The sequence below is a fragment of the Lynx rufus genome, unplaced genomic scaffold (assembly GCF_022079265.1).
Source record: "Lynx rufus isolate CCGP_SWC_20201006 ecotype Redwood Valley unplaced genomic scaffold, mLynRuf1.p SCAF_7, whole genome shotgun sequence".
Lineage (NCBI taxonomy): Eukaryota > Metazoa > Chordata > Mammalia > Carnivora > Felidae > Lynx > Lynx rufus.
In genome coordinates, this window is record NW_025814889.1 from 81,015,698 (window position 1) to 81,041,055 (window position 25,358).

At 43.7% G+C, this 25,358-nt stretch overlaps 1 protein-coding gene across 2 annotated transcripts in view; it reads right to left on the reverse strand.

Moving 5' to 3' along the window:
* The window catches only part of TESPA1 (thymocyte expressed, positive selection associated 1), a 34,415-nt gene extending 18,737 nt beyond the window's left edge, over nucleotides 1–15,678 (reverse strand). For both annotated transcript variants that reach the window (XR_006959789.1, XM_047065968.1), the window contains exons 1-3: nucleotides 15,559–15,678; nucleotides 4,383–4,599; nucleotides 3,398–3,440 (exon numbers count right to left, since the gene is read on the reverse strand). Coding sequence is in view for 1 of the 2 variants with exons in the window: in XM_047065968.1 (XP_046921924.1) it covers nucleotides 3,398–3,440; nucleotides 4,383–4,545 (206 nt within the window). In the remaining variant the exon portion in view is untranslated. The remainder of the gene's footprint in view (nucleotides 1–3,397; nucleotides 3,441–4,382; nucleotides 4,600–15,558) is intronic.
* Between the last annotated feature and the right edge of the window lie 9,680 nt (nucleotides 15,679–25,358).

Genomic DNA, 25,358 nt, shown 5'->3' on the forward strand with positions numbered 1-25,358 from the left:
CCATCACCCAAGTACCAGGCCTTTCATGTATTAATGCTTAGGACATAAAACCCATGACTAGGAACTAGATCCGTAGCTGCTCCTCTCTGTCTTCCACTGAAAGATCCCTTTGCATCATCTCAAGTCTGAAATAGCAGAGCCAAGGTACTGCTTGTCTTGTATAGCGAGTTCCTAAGCAAAATTAGGAGGGAGGATAGGACTGTGAAAAGAAGGATGTGACTCTTTTTAGCTTCTTCCAGCAATTTCCATAGATCTTGCCTGTGAGATTTAAGCTCAAGTCCACACAGATGATTTCTGGGCTCCCAACCCTACCTCTCATGATGCACAAGCAACACACTCATATCCTAGAAACCCCCCTGGGAGCTTTAAGAGGAGAAAGAAAAAGGAGAGGCATAGTTTGTGAAGATATACATGATCTAGACCTGCAGCAGAATGGTCTGCCATTGGATTCAATACACTGAGAGACACTGACACTAAATTACCCAGGAAGTTGGCAGGTTTTCTTGGAGAGCCTGTCCGAAAACAAAACCGTGTTGCTATCGGAGAATGTTTATTTGGCACTGGAAAGAAAATGGAAACCATAGAGCCTTGAAATAAAATTTGAGAAGTGCATCCAAGCACCTGTCAACAGAGTGGACAGGTATCCGGTGAATGTGGGCTCTTCGTTCATCTTGTCTCATCTGTGGTCTTGGCAGCCTAAGAATTGAACACTGTGGTGACTCAGAAAGTCATATCTGGAATGCATTTTCCCTATCTTCTTCAATGTCTGTTACCAAAATCAAGTGTTCTCTTGCTACCATCAATCATCATCAACCTTTAATTTTTCTAATTATCTCATATAACTAAAAAGTATTACATTTGTATTAGGGAGGGTTCAAAAATAGACATAATTGGAAATATTTTATAAACCTAATAATTCCCCCTTCAGAGACAAATTTAGTTTTTTTTTAAGTTTATTTATTTATATTGAGAGAGAGAGAGAGAGAGAGAGGCAGAGAGAGGAGAGAGAGAGAACCCCAAGCAGGCTCTGCACTCTTGGCACAGAGCCCAGTGTGGGGCTTGAACTCATAAACCGTGAGATCATGAGCTGAATCAAAATCAAGAGTTGAATGCTTAACTGACTAAGTCACCCAGGCACCCTGACAAATGTGTATTAAGAGAATTTCCTGTGGGCTTTTTAAAGTTTCACTATTAAATTTTTTTCAACACATCAAAAGGTAAAGAAAAATGACAGATACCCTTGCACTTGCCCCCCTACTTTCACACCTGTAAGCATTCTGTCATATTTGTTCCTGAACTCTCTTAATAAAAATAAAAATATAATATTAAAAATATAACTACAGCCTCATTTTACTCCCATTCCTTTCCAGAGGTGGCCACTATCCTCGAGTTGGCATGTATCCCTTCTGCACACACTTTTCTGAGAAATAAAGAGATTTAGACAGACAGATGCTAAGTATATAGGCAGGTCTATTTTGTGAAATTTTCAAGTAGCACAAAGCCACTCCTTTATAAACCTCACCGCTCACGTATTATTACAGAGCATTAAGCATTTGTGCATATACCATATCATTTAAATCTCACAATAAATGTTGAAACTTTATTATTCTAGGTCTCTACTTTCTAGGCAAGGAGTCTGAAATAGAAGGAGTGTTGATTGTTTTCTTACAGGTGGTTCCACAGATAGTTAGCACAACGTTGGCTCAAATCCTGGAGCCTTTTTACCCACCAGACTATTTTTTCAGCCCATGTTTTGTTTAGGGTTTATTTTTGTAAAATATGGGGGGGGGGAACGTAATTTCTGGAGTTTACAATCTTGTGTTTCTGTGAACTTATTCTTTTCAGCTGGAAGGTAGTATGTTTTGAGTCAAGGAGCATATTTTTAAACTACTTGGCCCCCTCGGAGGACATTTAGACGATCAGACATTGTCAGCAAATATGCTGTCAACAATTATTGATGAATTTAAATTGACTCAAGAATAGTTCATGATATACCAGGAGCTGACTGGTTCTCCAGTAGGTACCAGGTGAGGCGTTCTAAATCCTAGGACAGTTGTGATGCACCAAAAAGTGCCAGCACTCCTATTACCACCACCCCTTCAACTTTCTGAACTTTGAGGACCCTTTACTGACATTGAAGTCAATGAATTGTCAACCGGATTAGGACAAGAAGGACAATATGTTTTGTAAACCACGAAAACACAAAATAAATCCTTCCTGGCATTACCTTCCGGGGCAGAATTGAAATAAATAACCTTAGATGATTCATTTCCTAGCAAATAAGCAAGGATGGGTTTATTGATATGTTAACAGGTCCCCAGACTTTATACATTGAAGGCCATATAAAGTTTGAAACATTCCTGAAGGGGAACTAAGGAGCTGCATTCTCAGCATCATCACACAGAGGATCAGGATTAAGTAGGGCATAGAAGCTTTCCCTCTGGGTAGACTGAGCCTACTTAATAATAGGGTTAGGGTTAGGGTTAGGGTTAGGTACTGATGAGGTGTGGGGTCTCGTATTTTACTGTTTCTGAGGAGAGAGATACTGTATTTTGCCCTGAAGTACCTTCTCCAGTTCTGGTTTCAATGACTGGGGTAAACCCACAGCCTATCTTCCTGCGTTCTGCAGTAGAAATTAACACAGTGATGAATTCCTATGATGATAAGAACAATGAGGTTTCTGAGAAATATCATACGATTTCACTCATATGTGGAATTTAGGAAACAAAACAGATGAACCTAGGGGAAGGGAAGGAAAAATAAGATAAAAAGAGAGGGAGTCAAACCATATGAGACTCTTAAATACAGAGAACAAACTGAGGGTTGCTGGAGGGCTGGTGGGTGGGGGTATGGGCTAGATGGGTGATGGGCATTAAGGAGGGCATTTGTTGAGATGAGCACTGGGTGTGATATGTAAGTGATGAATCACTGGGTTCGACTCCAGAAACCAATACTGCACTGCATGCGAACTAACTTGATTTTAAATAAGTTAAAAAAAAAAAAAAAAGGACAATTGGGTTTCTAACTCCTGTTTTGTTATACAGTGTCAGACTTCAGTCTGAAGAAGAAGCAATGGAGGAGGGATCTGAAAAGCCCGGACAGTGCCCATAACTGCAGATGTCCATCAGTCTGGACTCTAGACCGCATCCAGTCTGGATTTCCAGGCCTCCGCTCCTAACTTAGTCTCAGCCCAGAGCTGTGCTTCATTCATGGCCCACTCCCCACATTCGCCCCAAACCCTTGCAATCCACACTCCCACCCCCGCCATTTCCACCTCACATCTAACCATGAAGCCCAGTCAAACCCAGTTCCCTGTCTCTGAGCTCCCAAGAGTCAGGGCCTGTTCGCAGATTTAGCCATCCACCCCACTCACTGCCACCGCCCGTCTGGCACTTACCCGCAGTCCTGTAGCCAGTCTTCAATCTTACTGATCGGAGTCCCTGGAAATAGCAGAGAGCAGATCGCCGTGAGAGCTAAAGGAGGCCAGGCTTCCTCCCTGCAACTCAGCCTGTTCTGCAAGTTTGTCCTTATGTAAGCCGTACCATGACCCCTTTCCCCCCACAAAGCTTTTCTGTAAGAGATGAGAGAATTCTCCCATGTATAAAAATAGTGGGTGTTTCTTCTCTCTCTGCTTCCCGCCCCCTTCTGCCTGGATTGTGGAAAATGCCCAGGATGGCAGGCCCACGGCTCCCTTTTCCTCAAGGTTTGGGAACAGGGGTGGATTCTTCTCTAACAAAATTTAAAAAATAATAATAAATAGAAAAAGACAACACAAAATCAGAATTTTGTTCTTACACTTTTGTTTTCTGCCAAATAAGCAAGGATGGATTTATTTATATAAAAGTTTTTTTTTTTTTTTTTTTTTAACTCTTAGGTCTACAGTCTCATTTGAACCTCTGAGAAGCTGTGACAGGCACGTAGAAAACGTACTGCCACGACTTGAGGTATGACCACTTCAATCAGACAAACACGCTTTTGAGAGGTAAGTGACTAGCCAAAGGTCACACAGCTCCCTAGCAGCGGAGTTGAAGTCAGAGTCCCAGCATCCACTTGAGTGTAACATTGTTGCACAGACAAAATAAAAATGCCCCAAAGCATTCAAGAGAACCCTGACCTCAGGCCCTTATAGCCCGGGATGATGCAACAATGTGCTTTCTTGTTCCTCATCTTATGCCTATCTCTCTCTCTCTCCCACAATCTATATCTTGTATCATTTCACTCTTCTTCCTTTAAACTCATTAAACCCAGCAAAATGAGCCTCCCTGAAGGCCTAGCCTCACCCAGGAAACCACTGCCCACGCTCTGCAGACCTGTGCCCGTGGGCACATTTTCCCCAGCACCAGGCGATGTGGAAGTCTATTTGTGGTCTAACTGCCTCTTACCTTCCTGGAAAACGTCATCCAGGCTGGAAGGCTCAGGATCTGAGACATCTTGCAGGACAGCCCCGGCCTCCTCTTCCAAGACCTGGGTCTGCCAGTGGCGGCTCTGCCGGAGCCAGGCCCGCCGCTTCTCCCAGGACGTGGGGCTCAGCACAGAGCCCTCCATGGCCCTGGCTCAGACTTCAGGGCCTCCCGCCACGTAATGCTGTTCTTCTGAGAGCTGAAACACAGTGACAGCCCCCTCATCGTCCGTTCAGAAGCCACCCCAGGGTTGCCCCACAACTCCCCAGCTCTGCCTCAAGGAGCGTGACCTCTGTGCCCATCCAGGAAGAGGGAGGAGATGTCCAGCCCTTCCTCTGTCTTCCAAAAGAAAAAAAAAAATGTTCTGAAATATACCAGGGCAAGTCTTTCAAATCAGCAAATCTGGCAATTTCGAACATCTTATGATGTAAAGGACATTGAGAAAGTTCTTCTAACTTAAAAGAACTGCTACTTCTCATGAAAGTTGACATACTATATTAAAAAACAACTTTTGGGGGCATGTAGGTGGCTCAGTCAGTTGAGTGTCTGACTCTTAATTTTGGCTCACGTCAAAATCCCAGGGTTGTGGGATCTGTGCTGAGTGAAGAGCTTGGTTAAGATATTCTCTCTCTCTCTCTCTCTCTCTCTCTCTCTCTCTCTCTCTCCCTCTGCCCCTCTCCCCTGCTGGAATGCGTGCTCTCTGTGCAAAACAAAACAAAACAAAACAAAACAAAACAAAACAAAACAAACTTTCTCTAATCCTTAATGATGTTGCCTCTCAGAAGCTTCCATTAAAATTAGAATATCTTTAGGGGTGCCTGGGTGGCTCAGTCGGTTGGGCATCTGACTTTGGCTCAAGTCATGATCTCACGGTTTGTGAGTTCGAGCCCCGCGTCGGGCTCTGTGCTGACAGCTCACGTTCTGTGTCTCCTCCTCTCTCTGCCCCTCCCCCACTTGCACTCTCTCTCTGTCTCTCAAAAATAGATAAATGTTAAAAAAAATTAGAATATCTTTACATTTGCAATGTATACAATTCACTTTATTTGATCTTCATAGAGATGCATGAAGAATTTCCAGGTCTGAAAGGTTAAACAACTTTTTCTAAGGTGCCACAGCCAAGATGTCACTCCAACTACAGTCATTCTGAGTTTGTTGTTTGTTTTGTTTTGTTTCCTGTTTTATGTATTAGGGATCCACATAAGATTTCTCTTGGAAAAGAATTCCCATAATACAAAGAACAAGGAGATGTGGCCTTATGCAATTAGCAGTCACAACCTCCAGGATCATTACTTTCTGATTTGTCAACCTAGGTTTCTCCATAGCTATGAGTTAACGCCTTGGTTCATCAATGCATTTATATATTTTTTGCTTTTTTCTTTGTTTTTAGTTTTTATTTTAGAGAGGCGGGGGAGGGGGAGGGAGAGGGAGAGAGAATACTAAGCAGGCTCCACGCTGACGTGGGGCTCAGCCCCACAACTGTTGAGACCATGACCTGAGCCAAAATCGAATCAGAGGCTCAACCGACTGAGCCATCCAGGTGCCCCAATGCATTTATATTTCATTTAACACAGCCCACTCAACCTCTCTTGTGTTCCTCCCAAAGATGCATTCTGATGGCACTAGCCACTTATTCAAAGAGGAAGAAGGAGGGGAAAAAATCACTCAGCTGTCCAAATAGAGCTTACAAAGCCTTGAGGCTGATGTACCTAGAGGTACATTCACTGGCTTATACTCTGTCCTGCCTCTTCCCTCCTGCTACTCTCACTCAGCCCGTATAGTGAACAAGTAGAAGTGGGACCAGAGCTCTTCGGGGTCTCATCCGTCTACTCCCCAGAGCTGCCATCAACAGCTTCATCTTCATCGCTGTGCTTTTAATTGTTAGAGCAAGGGAGGGGTGCCTGGGTGGTTCAGTCCATTGAGTGTCCAACTTTGGCTCAGGTCATGACCTCATGGTCCGTGAGTTCCAGCCCCACGTCAGTCTCTGTGCTGACAGCTCAGAGCCTGGAGCCTGCTTGGGATTCTGTGTCTCCCTCTCTCTCTGCCCCTTCCCTGCTCATGCTCTGCCTGTCTCTCTCTCTGTCAAAAAATAAATACACATTAAAAAAATTTTTTTTAATTGTTGGAGCAAAGGAGAACAACAGAAAAAGAATAAGAAGAATGCCAGTTTCCTTAGACTTCTTATTCTTCAAGGACTTAAAAACAAGATCATTAGGGAGGTATTCAACAATTTAGGCCCTAAAACAGCTATTTTTGAGAAGAACATCCGGAACATAAAATGCCTTCCTAGGGCAATGAAATTGTTTTGGATGCCTCTGCTTGCTACAGACAAAACATATCCAGAGACAAAGAATACATAGTTACTGTTGTCTGAGCTAAATTCTTTCACTTCTGTGTCCAGCCCAACAGCAAAAATAACCTCCAAGGAGAGACAGCAGCCGGCACTTTGAGAAGTTGTTAACCCAGAGCACCCGGCTCTTCATCCACTGTTTGTGCCTTTTAAGGCAAATTAAATGAATAAATTAAGCTTGTGACGCAGAGAAGCCACAAAGAGGCGGTGCAGAAAAAAACTTGTCCTTTAGACAGAGATGCTGTGAGGTGATAAAAAGGAGGATGAAATTACCACTAGGAAGAACTGAGGAAAAGAGTCTAAAAAGCTTTGACTTTTGGGGTTTATTTACCAAGTTCTTCACCTTCAAAATATTGAATAGGTTGGTGTTAGTTGGTCCAAAGAAGAAAACATCAAAGGCTGACTTGCCTACTGTCTTTAATTCCCAGAGTAAATGGACCTCATCTCAAACACAAGAATTCTTCAGCTCACGAAGGAGAGGTTTTTTTTGGCGATGAGGAGGATTTAAAAGGAAGGCAGCAGGGCAGGAAAAAAGGAGGGGAGGAAGAAGTGAAGAAAGGAAGAAAGAAAGGAAGGAGGGAAGGAAGGAGGGAAGGGAAGAGGGAAAGAGGGAGGGAAGGAGAAGAAGGAGGGAGGAGAGGAAAGAGGGAGGGGGGAGAAAAAGGAGGGAAGGAAAGAAGGAAAGAAAGAATATATGACTCCCACACTTTACTCTGCCACTTGCTAGTGGTATGACCTTGGAAATTTCAGTCCATTTCTCTGTTCTCAGTTGCTCAATTGGGACATTATGCTCTAAAATTTGATGCTTTTCATACCATAAATTTGTGATGTGTCGTTTTACAGTTAAACCCCTATAAGGCCAGCAGAGTGTCCGAATCTCACCAATGGAGATGGTAGATAGATGCCTCTACTTGGGTTTCAACATCTTCTGCGATAGGAATTCTATCCTACATTCCTCCGCATCTTGGAAAATATATTACACGCATATAGGCTAAGTTCCTCTTTGCCTCCTGAAAATGCTTATCTCCTTTTAAACCCTACACTTTTCTCATGTTCTTTCCCCTCTCCATCTTCCTCTTCCTCAGCCTTTGACATACTTCACTTGCAAAGCCCACTCTTAACCAACCTTCTTCATGAAGTCAGACCCGGCTTCTATAGCCTACAATAGTCACCTTCACGGATTTCCTTCCCTGCCCATTTTTTCTTCTTAGTCCTTATCACTAACATAGTTGATATTTTATTTGTTAATCCTATTTATTGTTTGCTCTTCTGACTGGAATATAAACTCCACAAGGACAGAGATTTTGTCTGGGTTGTTCACAGCTGTATCCCTAATGCATAAAACCGAGAGGAATTCATTGTAGTTGCTTAGGAAATACTTATTCTCTAAACGAATGAATGTTCAGTAGGTGACTATTCCCCAAAGGAGCCCATTGCTTTACAGATTCATCATAACCTAAGAGACCTATGTAGGGATATCAGCTTCCAAAGGGTTAACAGTGAATTTATAACTGTGTGCTACTAAGCATGTAACAATGTTTCCATCTTCAAGTTGGGAGAAAAGTGATGAATTTGAGAGTCTAAGACTTGTTTCTGTTCTAGGAGCTCCTATAATTATGAAAAGAAGTTGTAATTTCTTAACTATTCCTTTCTAAGTTTATTATTATTATTATTTTTAGTAATCTCTACACCTAATGTGGGTCTCGAACTCCTGACCATGAGATTAAGGGTCCCATGCTCTTCCGACTGAGCCAGCCAGGCACCCCTTCTTAACTATTCCTATTTGCTCTTCTGTCCTATGCACAAAGGTTTTAGTCAGTGTAAATACCTACGGGAGAAAGCCCATGGAAACAGAATCCGCAATGAATAAGTGTTCCAAAGAAGGGCTTATAAATAAATGACCATTATGGTTACGGCAACAGAAAGGCTAGACAAGTTAAGGTCTCTACCACCCACTGAGAACGACAGCCATTTTTGGAACAATTTGTGCGAGAATGGAATACTTTCTTCACCTGGGGAAGCGACACGGTTTCAAGTCTGAAAGAAAGGATGCGAGCCGTATCTAAGCTAATCTCAACCTTGGCAAACTGGTCATGGGCTCAGAGAATTGAGCAATTTTCCCAATCTCTGCCACAGAGACCTGTTCACGGGTGTTATGTGGGAGCGAGAAGCTCAGCGATGTTATGAGGGAGGGAGGGATAGAACTGTCTGGTTAGCGGTTGCAGGGAGGAAGCTGTGCTGCTGAGAGGTAGGAAACTGAGTATTCTTTGTGGGAATCTGGAGGAAGTGGCACATGATATCAGAGAAGCACATCAGCAGTGACAAATGTTAGAAAGAATTGAAGGATGGATGGGTGCACGCAGAGGTCGAAATGGCACCTTTGAAGGCCTTGGGACCTCTTGTAAGAGAGGGAAGGGTGTGGAGCTATTTCCTTCAGACAAGTTACACAAACACATACACCCACATGTGCCACAGAGTGTGGTGCAGTGTAAAGAGTGCTGACTGGGAGGAATCGGGAGACGTGGACATTCTTTCAAACTTTTTGCCCGATCCATTGACTTCTGGCAAGCCAATTACATTCTTTCCTTGGGGAGCAGTTTCATCCTCTTGAAAATGAATTGGTGGGATTCGATATTGTGTACATTTACCTTCGAGACCAATGTATACGAATTTATTTGAGTTGGGTTTCAAATACCTGTATGGCTACTATCTGTAAAAGCAAATGCCTTTGTATCATTTTCCCCGTACGCATTAGGAAATGGTCCAGCGGCCTCTGGTGTTACTTGCCACTTGGCAGATTCCTTTTTAAGGTGGCCCTGGCTTATGAGGTTCCTACACTTCCAACTTTCATTGACCCAGGAAAGCGGTGAGTCTTGAGTCTTTGAACGAGGGAGGCTGAGAAGGAACCCAAATGAGCGTGATTCCATCAGGTGTTACTGGCCTTTTTTCAACTTTTCCACTTCTTTTTCTTTGGCTTATGCTGTGTCATCCACAGCATATTCTATCCAGACAAATTCTGTGTACACTTTGAAGGCTGATTCAAGTCATTGCTTCTCTTACCTGCCTCTAGCAACTGCCACATGTGCCTCTATCACGCCCAGCAAGAGGTACATGGTCACCCATCGGTCGTTATGTGTCACTCCTCATCAACCCTCCCCCAAGCCCCAACTCAGACACAGCATCGTACCTTTGCAACAGGAAGAGCTCAGCAAATGCTGTACCTGCAGAGACGTGAGAATCAGACTGGCGCTGAGAAACTACCCTCGTTTAGTAGGTGTTACGGGACAGGTGCTCCTGACTTTCCACAAGGTCCCAAATCCTAATGTATATATATTTTTTATACCTTGTAGAGAAGAGGAAAGAGGCTTGGGGCATAGTCATGCTGATCCTTTGTTGATGGAACGTAGGGGTCACATGGGTTTGACCAAAATTTTGTAACACTTGAATTACCAAATTCTTCTATATTTAAAAAATTATTTTTCCAGAGTGTTCCATTCTAAGTTTCCATTCCTTGGTCAGAGGTTCCTTTTGGAATCTGATTGTTATCTTTCTTGATGCTGGTTTATATTACAAAATTGTACTTAATCTAACTTCTTTGAGGAAGGAAGTCCTAGCTTGCTGGTACTTTTCCCTGAGGTTCCTACGAACTGCCCGCCCCCTCAACCAAAAAATTCCACACTACTTCTGTTGCTATTTACCTGAATCACCCCTTAAAAGCCTTATTTCGCCCTTCTGCTCTCATTTCCAGCCCTTTGCCCTTTCCTCTTTTCTCCAATTCTCTAAAGGTTCACTCCCCAAATATTTCTCCACAACCTGTCCAATGTTCTGGAATCTGACTACAACAAATAGAGTAGGAGGGAATTCTCTTTGTTCTGAGGATGTTATAGTTAAAAGTAGAAATTTCAGCTGATAGGATGGAAATTAGACAAAAGAAGATTCAGGAAATAAGAGCTTTGAAATGAATATCTTCTAATGAAAATCATCAGCAGAAGCAGAAAGTTTAGTATCAGGAGAAAACCTTTGTAGTTCTGTCATTATTACTACACTGAGAACATCATATACCTCAAGTATGTTTTTCTAAGGGATGTAGTCAGATTCGCTACATGGGTAAGTCAAAGTGATAGGTGCTAATAATAACTGGGATGTGTAGAGTACCTTATATTTATCCACAAGATCTTCCTGTAAACACTATCACTTAATCAAGACAATCACCTTTGAGCTAATTACTGTTATGTGAAACTCAGGGAGATAAGTGACTTACCCAGGGTCATATATTTAGGATCTTGTAATGCTGAGATTTAAACTCAGGTTGGTCTGACTCTAGTTGTGTGGTCTTTCCATTAATTACAGAACAGGAAAATAACCTAATATCACCACCCAAGTATCAGTGGTACATGTAATTTGGGATAAAAGAAAGGAGAAACTATTTTTGTAAATTATCCATTTCACATGCTATATAAACTCTCTACTTTATAGCCCGGTATAGAAGAGACAGTGTAAACCAAAATAAATTCATCCTTGGCTTTGTGACAGTCTTCGTGAAGGAAGTGTTGCTTCATTTGGTTATTAGCATAGTTTTCCTTCTGAACTCCAACTAGATTATGATGCAGTTTTGCTTTTGTCAGGCTTACAGAGTGTTTTAGCAACAAGGGTCCAACTAGGTTCTAGTTGAGGGGAAAAAGGCTGCCTAGAATTGCACATTACTTTCAGATTGTTGTGCCACTCAGAACATTTAACGATGGTTATAGAGCATCACAGGCCAATCAGAGCCAGTGTGGAGAAACTTGTGGGATAGTTGGGTTGGTTATGGGTGCTCAGTGGCTTGAAGCAATTGATATTTATCATAACTTGGTATGGAACTATTTAAATATTAAAAAAATTTTTAACATTTATTCATTATTGAGAGACAGAGAGAGACAGAGCACGAGCACGGGAGGGGCAGAGAGAGAGGGGGAGACACAAAAACCGAAGTAGGCTCCAGGCTCCGAGCTGTCAGCATGGAGCCCGACACGGGGCTCAAACCCACGAGCAAGGAGATCATGACCTGAGCTGAAGTTGGACACTCAACCAACTGAGCCACCCAGGTGCCCCTATTTAAATTTTTTTTTAAATTTTGTTTTGAGAGAGAGCACAAGTGGGGAAGGGGCGGAGAGAGAAGGGGACAGAATATCTGAAGTGGGCTCTGTGCTGGTACCAGCAAGCTTGATGCAGGGCTCGAACTCACCAGCTGTGAAATCATGACCTGAGCCGAAGTGGAACACTCAACCGACTGAGCCATCCAGGCACCCCGGAACTATTGAATATTTTAACAATCATTATGGATCTAACATTTTGTACCTGTTAAATATCAGCTGTTTGCAGGTATCTCAGGGGGTATTTTTAAGGGACCAGTAAGGATGGCCAACTTTTGAGAAGGAAAACTGTAGAAAGAGCAAGAGCCTTGGAATCAGAATAAACCTTGTTGGGAATCACAGTTCTATCTCCCTACTGCGTATGTAAATGGTAACTTACCTGTCCCCTCTAAACCTAAGTTTCTTCATAAGTAAAACAGGTAACATACAACTAGTTGAGCTCTAGGGAGCTAATATCAGGTGATGTATGTTAAGTCCCTGATGTATAAGGGAGGTGCTTCATAAAGGATAGCAGTTATCATTATTAATCTTCCCTCAGTGAACGGTTGTTCACTAAAGTTGGGACATTTCCAGGAATAAGAAGGAAGAAAGAGTGAGCAACATGATACAGTAGTGTGTGTAAAATCCATATGGTGAAAGAGGGGTGTTGCTGTTAAGCAGAGATGAAACATAAACACTAAGTAGGTCCTTCCTTCTTACTTAATGTCCAAAGGGACCAGAGAGACCATTTAATCCCAGTCAGTCATTTTGAAAAAGAGGAGTGGGGAGGGAGGGAGAGAGGGAGAAAGATAGGGAGACGGAAGGAGACAATGAGACAGGGAGAGAGAGAGAGAGAGAGAGAGGCTTATCTGAACTCACATAAAATATGACAGTTATAAGTGGGACTCAAAGTTCCCAAGTTCGGAGCCCCAAGTGTACGCTTTTTCCTTTACATCACACAGCCTTCCTCATGACACTCTGGTTTCCACTCTGGGGCTCCTCCCAGGAACATGTATCAGACAGACCTCTCTTCTCTTCTGTCTGTATCGTGCCTACACCCAACCAGGGCCTATAAACTGGGACTAAGAGTGAAAACAAGCGTGGGAAGAGAGAAGGAGGAAACAGAGTTTCCATGATGAGGCCCACAAGACCTTCTGCATCTCATTCGCGTTTACAGCCAAGATACACACATATCACCCCCATTGCAAAGGCCTGTGGGAAATCCCAGGACAGCCATGTCTCTGTTTGTAGATAGGACAATCTGCACCTCAAACCAGGTTGACTGCACCCCATTCAACACGCCCCCAACCTGCCCTATGCTCTCACATTCCTTCACAGATAGGAAATACATTCCTGATTTCTAGTTCTCTTCCATGCCACCGCAGTTGGGAAGATCTTCAGAGCAAACATTACCCTGAGTATAGCCTTTGAGCATTCGGAGACGTCTGTGGTCTAAAGCAGCAATTCAATCTATTTCAGGGAAAAGGGGGAATGTTGTTTGACAATTCCAAGAAAAATTCCAATTAATCAATACAACTATTTTACCCTCCTCTTTCACCACCTTTCTCCCCCAAATAATTTCAGCTGAATAAATACTGAAAGAAGACCACCAGAGACTACTTTCTCTCTCCTTCCCTTTCTTCCCTACGTCCACTTCCACAGTGTGAATGAGTTCCATGGAAGGCTTGTCAAGTACCACAGGAAACATTAAAGTTATACGTTTGGAAAAGAGTCATTCGGTGCTCTCAGTGTTGGGAGATACTAATTTTTTTTTCACCTGGATGGGCTCTAAAGCTAGCAGGACTAAGAAACATCTGTTCATCTGTCCTGGTGTGTAGATAGCTCAGTCTAGAGACAGAAGTGAGGGCGAGCAGCTTTCTTGGCACGTCTTTAATTCTTCATCCCTGTTTCCATGGTAATGCAGCTCTTTCCCTCATGGGCTCATTTTTATTCTCCCCTCTTATTTTTCACATATCTACACCCTCTCTTCTCAAAATCTGTGTTTAAGCAATTCTGTGTTAGGCTTGGGTGTGGGCAGGGCACAAAGCACAGTGGGTACCAGAATACCCACTTCGATTTTGCCCTGCAGGTGGAAAACAGTTGTCAGTTATCAAGTGGCAATAAATGTCTGACCTTTTCTCCTTACTGTAGCCTAGAGTGGGCCCACGAGTCATGATCTAAGCTGAGACCAAACCTCCTCTCCATTCTCCACTAGAATGCGAGTCATAAACCCTGAGCTAAAAATGACTGTTCTGATTCCTGTGGCCACTATGTAATGTTTAATCCCAAGGCTCCATCCCCCTTTCAGGGGCCAGGGAGTTCTGATGAAAGGTTATTAAGATGGCTTTAAACTCCCTGGGGTGTCCATGAATAAGAAATCATTTGTTAGATCTCTTTCTATCCCTCTTGTTACACCTTCTGCTTGTTAACCCCGATAGTATTCTAGTAGAGAGAGAGAGAGAGAGAATAAACCTGGCCTACCTTCCTCCTAATAATGCATCCTGTTACAGGATAATCATGCCAGATCTTTGGCTCCAATCACTCTAGCCTAACAACCCTTAAGTCTGTAAGCTTGGACACACAAGTTGAAAGCCTCCAACCTCCAACCTCCAACCTCCAACCTCCTATCCTCGGCCTCCCACATTACTGTCTAAAAAGTCCCCTTGCCTAGACAGGCAGTCATTTGTGATAGACAGAGTCACCAGTACTCATAAATCCTCATGATCTTATCAAACCATTTCTGTGGGGCTCTTTTCTCTTGTCCTCGTTCTGTGTTGGGGACCCGCCTCTTCTCCACCCACTGGAAAGTGCAGGAGCACAGCGGGGGCCTGGGAAAACCCCAGTGCAAGGATCTTTCCACTCCTCTACCTTCCCCCAAACTCATGTAGGGAGTGACATGCTCAGCCTGGCTGCCTATAAGATGAAGGGTGCTGGAGGATCACAGACCACCCCCATCCCAGATGAGGTAAGTCACGGAGCACAGACCCCCCCATCCCAGATGAGGTAAGTCATTAAGTGGTCAACATATCCACAGATCCATCTCTGAGATGGACAGTCTGGAAAACAACCCTCACAGGTGGTTATCTTTCTAGAACCTTCCCATTGAATTGGCCTGGCATTGTCCGATGGTGTGAATTCTCCCTCGTATCTAATCACCGTATATCTTGCTACAGTTTATCTCTTCACCAGCTTTCTTCTGCAGCTTCTGAGGAAAGTAGTCACATCTGCAAAAGCAACATTGATTTCAGCTAGAGATTCCCACTTGTTCACCGTTATGGGAGCTGGAATGGAACCTATAGGGAAGTTGAGAAACTCTTCCCCTTGAGAACCTTTCAAAGTTAGGATCAGATTGGAATTACAGCACAAGGGAGTACAGCAGGACACAGAGAGGGACTTCCCAGGTGAGAAAGGTAAAAAAATTCTTAAATATTACTTCAGGCCATCAGAAGAACCCATGTTTTGTGACCCGACACAGAGTACCTTTCTGGGAATAGGAGGAAGGAAAAAAAAAAAAAAAAAGGGACCATTTTGTTCCGCGAGGTAATGATGAATTTTTTAAGGTTGAAGTCGAGAATGTGGGAAATTTGCTCCTGACTTTTCCCTTTTCTTGGCAACGTGATTTCTCTCCTACCTGCTTCCTATCTCCCAGCACCATCCCAAATCAGTATCATCTTAAAATTGAGGTGGAAATTATACTCACCTGTCTGCTGGTAGAGAGCAGCATGTGAGGCGAAGCGGTTGTCAAAGCCCGGCCAAGCCCTTCCCAGGTATGGGGACCTGAGTGAGGACAGTGACAAAGTATCATATTGCATGTTGTACCTTTCTCTCTGTCCTCATGAAATTGCTGTTGCCAGCTCAGAAAGGGGAAGCGGAAATGAGAAAACACACACACACACACACACACACACACACACACAGTCCCCGCCTCCTACCCCAGCCACATCCTTTGCTCTAGCTCTGGAGACTGAAGAACAAAAGATCTGAAGTCACTGAGCTCGCCACTAAGGAGCCCTTCCTGTCTGAGTGCTGCCTTGCTCTTTCCAAAACAAGAGATCTTTTCCTGTTAAGGGAAAGGCACAGCCTATTTAATAACATGTGCATGGGAGTCTTCCTACCACGTAACTGGAATCTCATGACTGTGATAAAGCTTGCTGTCCCCAGGAGGAGGTGTGTCTGAAAGTTCGCTCATACGTATCTCAGAGAAAATGCTCACAGCCCTATAACACACTTGAGACCGCTCTAAGCCAAAATCGATCGGTTTGCATAACTCTTTCACACTCTGGTAAATTCTCTAGAAGCTAGTTTTCAAATACTGCATGCCATCGTAGGCAACTTCTTTTGGGGTTGGCTTCTTAGCCTTTTGCTTTTATGTTCAAATCCCTTTAAAGTTTTTCTTTCTTTTCTTTCCTACTTTTTTTTTTTATAAAGAAATGATTGCTTTCCCAAGGAATTTTTAAGGGTGAAGTTTTAAAACTCTGTCACATCCTAGAGATGTCTCCAGTTCATTGGCTTTCAGTTCCAAGAAGCTTTCTTAAACTCTGAGCAGTTTTCCTCCATCCCCAATCGCTGCCACCCTGGACCAGCATTCAGCATCGTGGACCAGCCCTCGCTCCACTTCTCCAACATCTGCCAAGACTGCTTCCTCTCTCTTCGCTTGATGTCTACCGTTCCAGCCGTCTCCCATCCCTCTTACCCAACTGTTTCCTTCCTTGTAGCATTTATTTACAAATATTTATCACAATACCCTTGTACGAGGCATATCTTGAATGTACTGTGACTGATTTTCACATATCTGTTCTTTTCTTTCTTTCATTTCCCCATTCTCTTCTTTCTTTCATTTCCCCATTCTCTTCTTTCAAATTTTATGGCTGTCACCACAGGTTCGTCTCTTTTTACCGTGTTCCTAAACTCCATTTCCAATTGCGAAGAGGGCAACTCTTTGGCTATCCACAGTATAGCTATAGTGTGGTGGGAAGAAGCCGAAATAAAATTCTTGATCATCAAATTAAGTTCTCTAAACATTATTTTCTTCAAGGGTAATATGAGTAAAATAATAATTCTCTCTGTTTCTCTTTCAAATACACACATACACAAACACACACATACACAAACACATTTTTTTTTACATGTAGGGATGAAAATGTCAAATACATTTTCCAGTACGATAGTAGTGTGCTTTTTGAGAATTCCTTCAAGGTCAACAAGTAAAAAACAAACAAACCCAAACTCAGCGTTCCCTTGGTCTCTTTATCACTATTCTACACTACTAACTACAAAAACTAAACCAGTGGAAGCTTTTAAAAAATTTTTTTTAATGTTTATTTATTTTTGAGAGAGAGAGAGACAGAATGTGAGCAGGGGAGGGGCAGGGAGAGAGGGAGACACAGAATCCGAAGCAGGCTCCAGGCTCCGAGCTGTCAGCACAGAGCTCGACGCCGGGCTCGAACTCATGAGCTGTGAGATCATGACCTGAGCCGAAGTCGGAAGCTTAACTGACTGAGCCACCCAGGTGCCCCATAAACCAGTGGAAGTTCAGGGAGGTGAGTGATGGGTATTGAGGAGGGCACCTGTTGGGATGAGCACTGGGTGTTGTATGGAAACCAATTTGACAATAAATTTCATATTTAAAAAAAAATTCTTTTTAACCCTGTTTCTGAAATGCAATTTTTTCCTTAACAGTTGGGGTACTTCTACAGGCAGTTCATAAATATGGAAGGGCATTTTAATTTTCAGAGTGACCGTCAAGCTGCTCCTGGTTTTCAGTGCCTGAGGGCCAAAGATGCTAAATGTCTTTGAAGGTACAGGACTTTCCCGCATAAGGAACAATTGATTGTCCCGGCAAAAATGTTTGCATTCTGATACACACTGGTCGTGTCACGGTTAGGAGGGCAGGCTTTGGTATCAGACTCCGGCACTAGGGGTCTTTGCACTCCCGCACACATTAATGAAGGCCTCAACTTCCTTGTCTGCAAAATGCAGACAACGTTCCTTAAAGGAGGGGTTGCAAAGCTATAGGAATAAAGGAACATAGGGTATTGACCCAGCACAAATGCTCAAGTTGCAGCTATGTTTTCCTAGGTCTTTAATACCGTTTTCACTCTATTCAGCAAGCCGTATGTCTGTATACATCAACATCGCTTCATTTCTTAAATAAACCATTTCTCAAGCCAATTTCTAGATATTTTTTTTTTGTTAATTAAAAAAAGAAAATTGCTATTTTGTGTGATTTTTTAAAGAACATTTTCTTTTTCATCAGCGGTGACTGGAAGCCACGGGATTCCTAGGAAGAGAAGGAAGTGCGGACGTGATGGCCTTCTTTCTCAGATGTTGGCTAATTCCCTTTCCCTCTCTCTCTTTCTCTCTCTCTCTCTCATCTACTCTTCCTCCGTCCTTTGCAAACATGAAGTGCCCGAGTATCTCTGACACTGTAACATGCTTTGATCATGTATCACACGTGCATCCTGAAAACCAATTGCCCTTTGGGTGCTACATGCAGTCCAGGACTTCAGGGTCTTTTTAAATGACGTTTTGCTCGTTCCGCCCTTGATTAAAAATAAAAACCCTTATACTAAATGAAGCGACCACTTAATGCCTATGCAATTCAGCAGATTAGCGCCTCATTGCATGGCCAGTTTGTCACTCTGGGTGCTCTCCCTCCTGCGTTAAGGGATTCAGTATATAAACACTGAGACTGGGAATAGAAGGGACCCTCAACTTTAACACTAGCTGTATGATTGTTACTTAATTTCGCTGACATCAATTTTCCTCTTGTGAAAAATATGGAAATATGTCAAAGATTCTCTTGCCTCTAGAAATCTACGATATCTATCCACACGAGTGTTCTTTTCTCTCATATGATCACATGAGGTTAATTGTGGAAAATGAAAATATTAAATGACAGACTTTTGGTAAGAAATCATTATAGGGGCACCTGGGTGGCTCAGTCGGTTGAGAGTCTGACTTTTGATTTCGGCTCAGGTCACCATCCCTGCCCATGATCCAAGCCTGTGTCAGGCTCTACACTGAGCATGGAACCTGCTTAAAATTCCTTTTCTCTCTCTCTTTCTCTCCTCCTCTGCCCCTCTCCCCAACTTGAATACCCTCTCTCTCTGAAATTAAAAAAAGGGGGGTGCCTGGGTGGCTCAGTCAGTTGAGCATCTGACTTTGGCTGAGGTCATGATCCCTAGGTCAGTGGGTTCAAGCCCCGCATCAGGCTCTGTGCTGACAGCTCAGAGCCTGGAGCCTGCTTCCGATTCTGTGTCTCCCACGCTCTCTGCCCCTCCCCCACTCGTGCTCTGTCTCTCTCTCAAAAAAGAAAAAAAAGTTAAAAAAATTCGTTAAAATTAAAAACAAGAAGTTATTGTAAAAGTAATAGAGAATACATTAGAAAACAACTCTTGTCCGTTGAAAAGCCAAGTAAAAATTGCTCATGAATGATATTATCCTCCAGATAGCAGTGATAAGCCAGAACAGTTTCTGAACACCGATGCACCCCTCAAACAGCCAAACTGGAGCTGGGAGTGAGTTCTGAAGCTGCCGAATTGAGAGCTCAGCTGGCAGGGTGCCCAGCCAGACCCAGGACAGAGCCAGGAAGGCTGCTCAGAGAGGTTGTCCCATGACAGAGAAGCTGTGGCTCGCAGCCCCTCCTCCCAGGCCCAGATGCAAGTGACCTGCTTCCATTTCAGTCCTCAGCTTTCTCCTTTCTCAGATGTGTGGCTTTGCAAACGCCCATTCTTCACTGAGTCAAATGCCCATTCTTCACTGAGTCCCATTCCTTCAAATTGCTGATGGGGGAGTTAGAGTGAGTTTGTCTCCTTGCCATAGCAAAGGCTCAAAAGTGGGGACAGTGGATGGAATCTTAGGGGAGAAAGCGATGGTTCAACTAATCAAGGGTTTTCTAAACTTTCTTCAGACACAAAAGGGTCCACCAGGCCAGGGTCATCGTCTCCTTCTCTTTGCTTCTATGTTCTGGGAGCTAAGGGTTCCAATAAATGGGCTTTGCTAACTTTTCTAACACACCCATCCTCCTGAATCACTCAACTCAATTGCAGGAAAGTCCTTCATTCTGTCTTGCTCTATCTTCCTTGTTTATAAGTCCTGCAGAATGGGAGAACAATCTGTTACAGGCCTCTGTAGAGTATATTCCTTCAGAGATCTGAAATTATAACTCTACTCATACTGGGTAGTGCCAGAAATAAGCTAGATCCAGGAGGATATGAAAAGAGACAATATAAAATGCTATCCATTAGAGCGCTTACTTCCAGGCTAATCTAATAATTTGGGGAAACACGTGGTTAACAAAAGACAAACTTGACTGTAAGGCACACCTCCTTGAAGTTTTTAATAAGTGATGGAAATGTGACTCTCCTAGAAGGAGAGAGAGTTTGTAGTTCCCAAATATAATATATATATTGTAGTTCCCAAATATATAATATATATATATAGTAGTTCCCAAATATATAATATATATATTACATACATGTTTATTTTTTGAGGAGCACCCCAAGGAAATTACTTTGGGGAAAGTTGTCCACTACAGCCACTACAGTTCTGTCTTCTCTAGATTAAATAGTGACACTCACGTGTTTCATCATACTCAGATGGTTTGAGCTCAAGATTGTTTGACTGTCTGGTGAGCTATGTTCTATCTTTCTTCTGATCAAGCCTGTTTAATTTAGAAGCACAGGGCCTCACTGGGTTTCAAGTGTGACTCACATAGTGAATACTCAGTGTTTTACAAGCCTGTTGAGAAGGACAGATCCTGGGACCCATAATATAGAGTGTAAGAGCAGAGCAGTGGAGGGGGAAGGATCTGGGGATGTACTAGGATGAGAGTCAGGGTTCTTTTGGGGCTAGATCAGACCCATGCACTTGAGGGAAAAAAATGTGGAATAATTTTCATCTTGGTCTCCCTTTCTAGAAGAAAAGAGGGCTTCTAGTAGGGTTCCTGTCTATACCAGGTACCTGGTACAAAGCAGACACTCATGACGATGATATCATTGGTGGTGGGAAAATAAAGAGGGGATGACAGAAAAGCAATATAATGTTTTTTGAGTCAAATAGCATTTAAGGTGGGCTGAACCCTGAAGAAATTATGGGATAAGTGCTCGGAGGTTAGTGACCTCATGGATTTGAGGAACTTAAAACTGGGGTCTTTGTGTCCAGCACTCTAAAATCTTTAAAGGGATAGGCATTAAAAGCCACAACAGCAGGTAGAATTTGGGGGTTGCTGGAGATTTGGTGTAAGGGGAAAAAATGTAGGGTGAGTGTGGGGTCAGGGGCAGAAGTAGAGCATGAGCACTTGGGTTATAGTGAGATGGGGTAGGAGGTTAATAGATTGGAGGGAGGGTGGCTCTTTCTTAAGCCTGCGTCCTTCTCTCATCTCTATAAAAGGGAAGCCCTGAGGCTCTGAGGCCATCCCACCAAAGTCTAACTGTTCCCCAGCCACAGTGGACTAGAGAGTGGAGCAGACATAGGGGCAGGAGAGGGTGTGGAGTAGAACCCAGGGATGGACTGGGGAAGAACAACCCAGGATTTCTGGAAAGACATTGTACCCTTGCATCAGTGTTTTGTCAGTTGATCACAGGAAGTGGGATAACCGTCATCTGCTGATCAGAGGGAGAGCTACAGGAGGGGGAAATGGCATGTATGTTAACCCCAGCCCCTGGTCTGTGTAGGAGTCTTGGCACCAAGGAGAGAACCCTTTGTTAGGTTTAGAGAAAAGGAGGAAGAGGTGGAGAAGAAAGGGACACTGAACTAGAGGGAAGAGAATCCGAAAGGAACAGGTTCACACTGAAGAGAAAGTGAAAGTGAAGTATAACCACCCCAAATGCTGTGGTCTACCTCACAGGAGGAAACATGGCCTCCTTCCCTGGGGCAGCGACTCCTAACAGGACCGTCCTTCTCTTCCCTCCCACCTCTGGAGTCCCCTCCTGCTCTTACCCACGTGGAGCTAGCAGCTTGCCAGGCTGACCTTAGAAGGTAGAAGTACATGAGGTGGGGCCTCAGTCCTCACCTGGATGGCTCAGTCAATTAAGCGTCCTACTGTCCAACTCTTGGTTTTGGCTCAGGTCATGATCTCATGGTTCTTGAGTTTGAGTCCCAGCCTCGGGCTCTGTACTGACAGTGCAGAGCCTGCTTGGGATTCTCCCTCTCTCTCTCTCTCTCTGCCCCTCCCCTGCTTGCGTGCTCTCTCTCTCTCTCTCTCTCTCAAAAATAAAAAATAAATTAAAAAAAAAAGAAGTACATGAGAGGATGAGCATGAAAGATTTAGACCACTCAAAGTGTTCTTTGATTCCCTGTTATAGTTTTTGCCATGCTCATAATGAACTTGTTTCTTCTTGACCTACATTTGGTAAAGAAGTCAGGAGTCAACAAATCTGTCTTGTAGGCTTTGCTCTGCATCTTTCCTGGATTTCATGCTCCTTAACCACAAAATGAAAACGTGAAAACAAATGGTTTCTACAGTATACTATTTTGTTTCTAATTATAATAGCTATCATTTATTGAGTGAATATTCTGTGAAAAACAATAAACAGATCTTAACTCTAGTCTCAAACAAACCGTAAAGTGGATTTTATAACCCTCAGATGAACTGAATGAGGCTCCACGGAGAATGTGTCCTGACTTCCCTACAAACTGGCTGACGGAATTCTTCAAGCGAATGTATTCCTAATGACCACCAGGTGGCAGCCTACACCCAGTCTCTGAATTCCTCCTGTGGTTTCCCCCGTGGTATCTGAGACTAGCCCATTGCTGGGAAGGTTGACTTAACCCAGACTTAGGAATTAACCCAGCAGACTGGATGGATTTAGGGGCTATTGAGGGTTTCTTCCTTAATATTGGGTAATTTTTATTAAGGCTGTCCAGGGTTGGATAGGATTTCAAACGTTCAAGGAGTAAAAAGAAGTCTGTGCTGGCAGAGAGATCTGAGCGAGCATGAATAGCAAGGTAGAAAATACAGCGTTTGGGAAAAATCAAGCGGCTCAAGGTGGCTACATGTGAGTTGTATGACAAAGAATGAATGGAACAGAAGACTGTTCAGTCAGTTTTAGGTGACATGTAAGAAATCCTTGAATGTCACGTTTCTGGGTTTGAATTTTGTTTTATTTTGTGAACTACTCTTCTGGAATCATTTCAAATTTATGGAAGAAGACTAAAGAGAACTCTGGTGCACCCGTCCCTTTGATTTACAAGGGTTAATATTTTTGCTTTATCACACTGCCTAGTTTTCTGAACTTTTTGCGAGTAATTGGCAGATGTTATGCCCCCTTACCCTGACCTGAAAACAATGATTTCTCACGACCATGGCACAATGATCAAAGTCAGAAAATTTAAGATGGATACAATATTATTATCTAATCTACAGACTTAGTTCAGATTTCGTTATTCTCCTAATAATGTGTAGAATCACAAAGTGCACTTAATTTCCATGTCTCTTGTCTCCTCTAATTGGGAACTGTTCCTCAGCTTTCCTTTCTCTTTCACGACACTGACATTTAAACAGGATAGTCCTTCTCTTTTGTAGAGCATCTCTCAATTTGGTTTGCTTGCAGTTTCATGCGACTAAATTCGGGTGAGACGATTTCGTCAGGAGTCTGTATGTGCCTTGTATCCTCAGCACATCACATCGGGAAGCACACGGTATCAGTTTTCCCATTATTGGTAACATAAGATGCTACTTTCTGGGGTTTTTTTTAATTGCAAAATTATAACGTTTTAAAATTATGAAGTCCTCCTAACTATTTGAGGACTACGTAAACACCCTATTCGTGATCAAAGCTCTCACCTCCTAGCTTTAGTATTTCATTTTCTTAACAGGGGAGTGTCAGAAAGATATCAAAACTATATTGAGTGCGGCAAGATGTAAGCAGAAGCATGCTTAGAAATCTCATTCTGGAAGCTGTGTTTATGCGTGTGTGCGTGTGTGCATGCGATTTTACTGTAACTCCTGTGCATCATACTCCTTCTGCCTGAAACTCTGGTACTGGAGTCCTAACCCGCTTCAGGAAAAAATCTTTACGCTCGAGTCTAGCACATCACAATCTTGGTAGATTTGGGGGACAGGCAAAAAAAAAGACACCTTTCCTCCAGGCCAGTACAGCCAGGTCTCAGAGCATGCGCCTTGGTTGTATTTGGTCCCTTGGGGAGGCACTTTTATGCAAGGTCCAGCCCACACAGCCCTAGCGCAGGGCCCTACAGCCTTGGCTTGGATGTGGGAAACATTGGAATCTGGGAGAGGACAGCCACGTATCAAGCTCTCACTACCCGTCCTATCCATCCCCTTGCTGAACCTCATGGCAACCCTTCAAGGCAGAGAATCTTATCACCAATAGACAGACGAAGAAAATGAGCTCTAGCGGTGTCAGTAGGAGGCCTGGTGGGTCTCATTCTGAGACTTCTGCTGCTCTGTAACTCCCCTCGCTGTGGTGGCAATACTAAGGGCAACCCTTGTCATCGTCTCAGTAGCTGACATAACCGCGTCTTCACAGGCCTTTCCTCCCCTGCTCCCAACTTTGTGAGAAACACAGAGCAGATACCATTTGTCTCATTTTGTAGATGAAGATTTGCCCACACGACGAGGGGCAAAACCAAGCTTTTTTGACCTTTGGCCCAAAGCTCTTTCTAATGATAGCATGTGCCCTCTTTTGAGGAGGCCGGGAGGATTTTGGAGAGTAAAAGAGGGGACATAGGGAATAAAAGCTATACAAGTGGAGGATGTCAGGGGTAGGGAGATCTGTGAAATCAAGACGTCTTTTCTGGCTTCTTGGACATGGACTGTGGAGCCGCCCCACGGCGCCCGCAGGCTTCAGGATACAGGACCCATCTGCGCCCTTTCCGGCTCCTTCTGCCAGAACCCAGGAGATTGGCAGGGGCCCTAGAGAAGCCCCACTCCTGGGTGCAGGGCAGATGCTGAGCAGCTGAGCAAGCAGGACAGGCAGGCAGGGAGGGCCATCTCCTCTGGCTAACCCTGTTGTCCAGACACCCTGGGAGCAGAGCCTCCCTCCCTTCCTCCTATGGGAGGAGGAAGCTAGCTGCTCTCCCTTCTTACTCCCAGTGGCTTTCAAGGCCCTGGAGGGAGGTCTTTGCCTAGGAAAAAAGAGAGCTGAAAGAGTAATGGAACCAAAAGAAAATGAATAACCAGGCCTCTCTGTGCCCTCTCCCCATTTTCTTTATAAGACCAGAGGACCCTAGGACACGACAGAACAGTTTTGCAGGTCCTCACAAGGTAGTGGAAAAGGCTAAAAGCCACAGGAAAAGTTAACTCTGAGATCCCTGCTACAGCTGTAGGTCTCCCTATTCCCTCAAACAACAGGCTGAAATGTGATTTGTACGGGCTGAGGCTTGAAATTAAGGAAGATTTCTATGGATCTTTGAAGTTTCAGGTCACTTCTTGGGGTGGATAGGCCTCACAGCTCCATCATGGACACAGAGGGAAGGATGGTGATGAGGTTTTTTGGGTGATGGGGGTGGGGTTCGGACCTGACGGCCAAGAAGGAA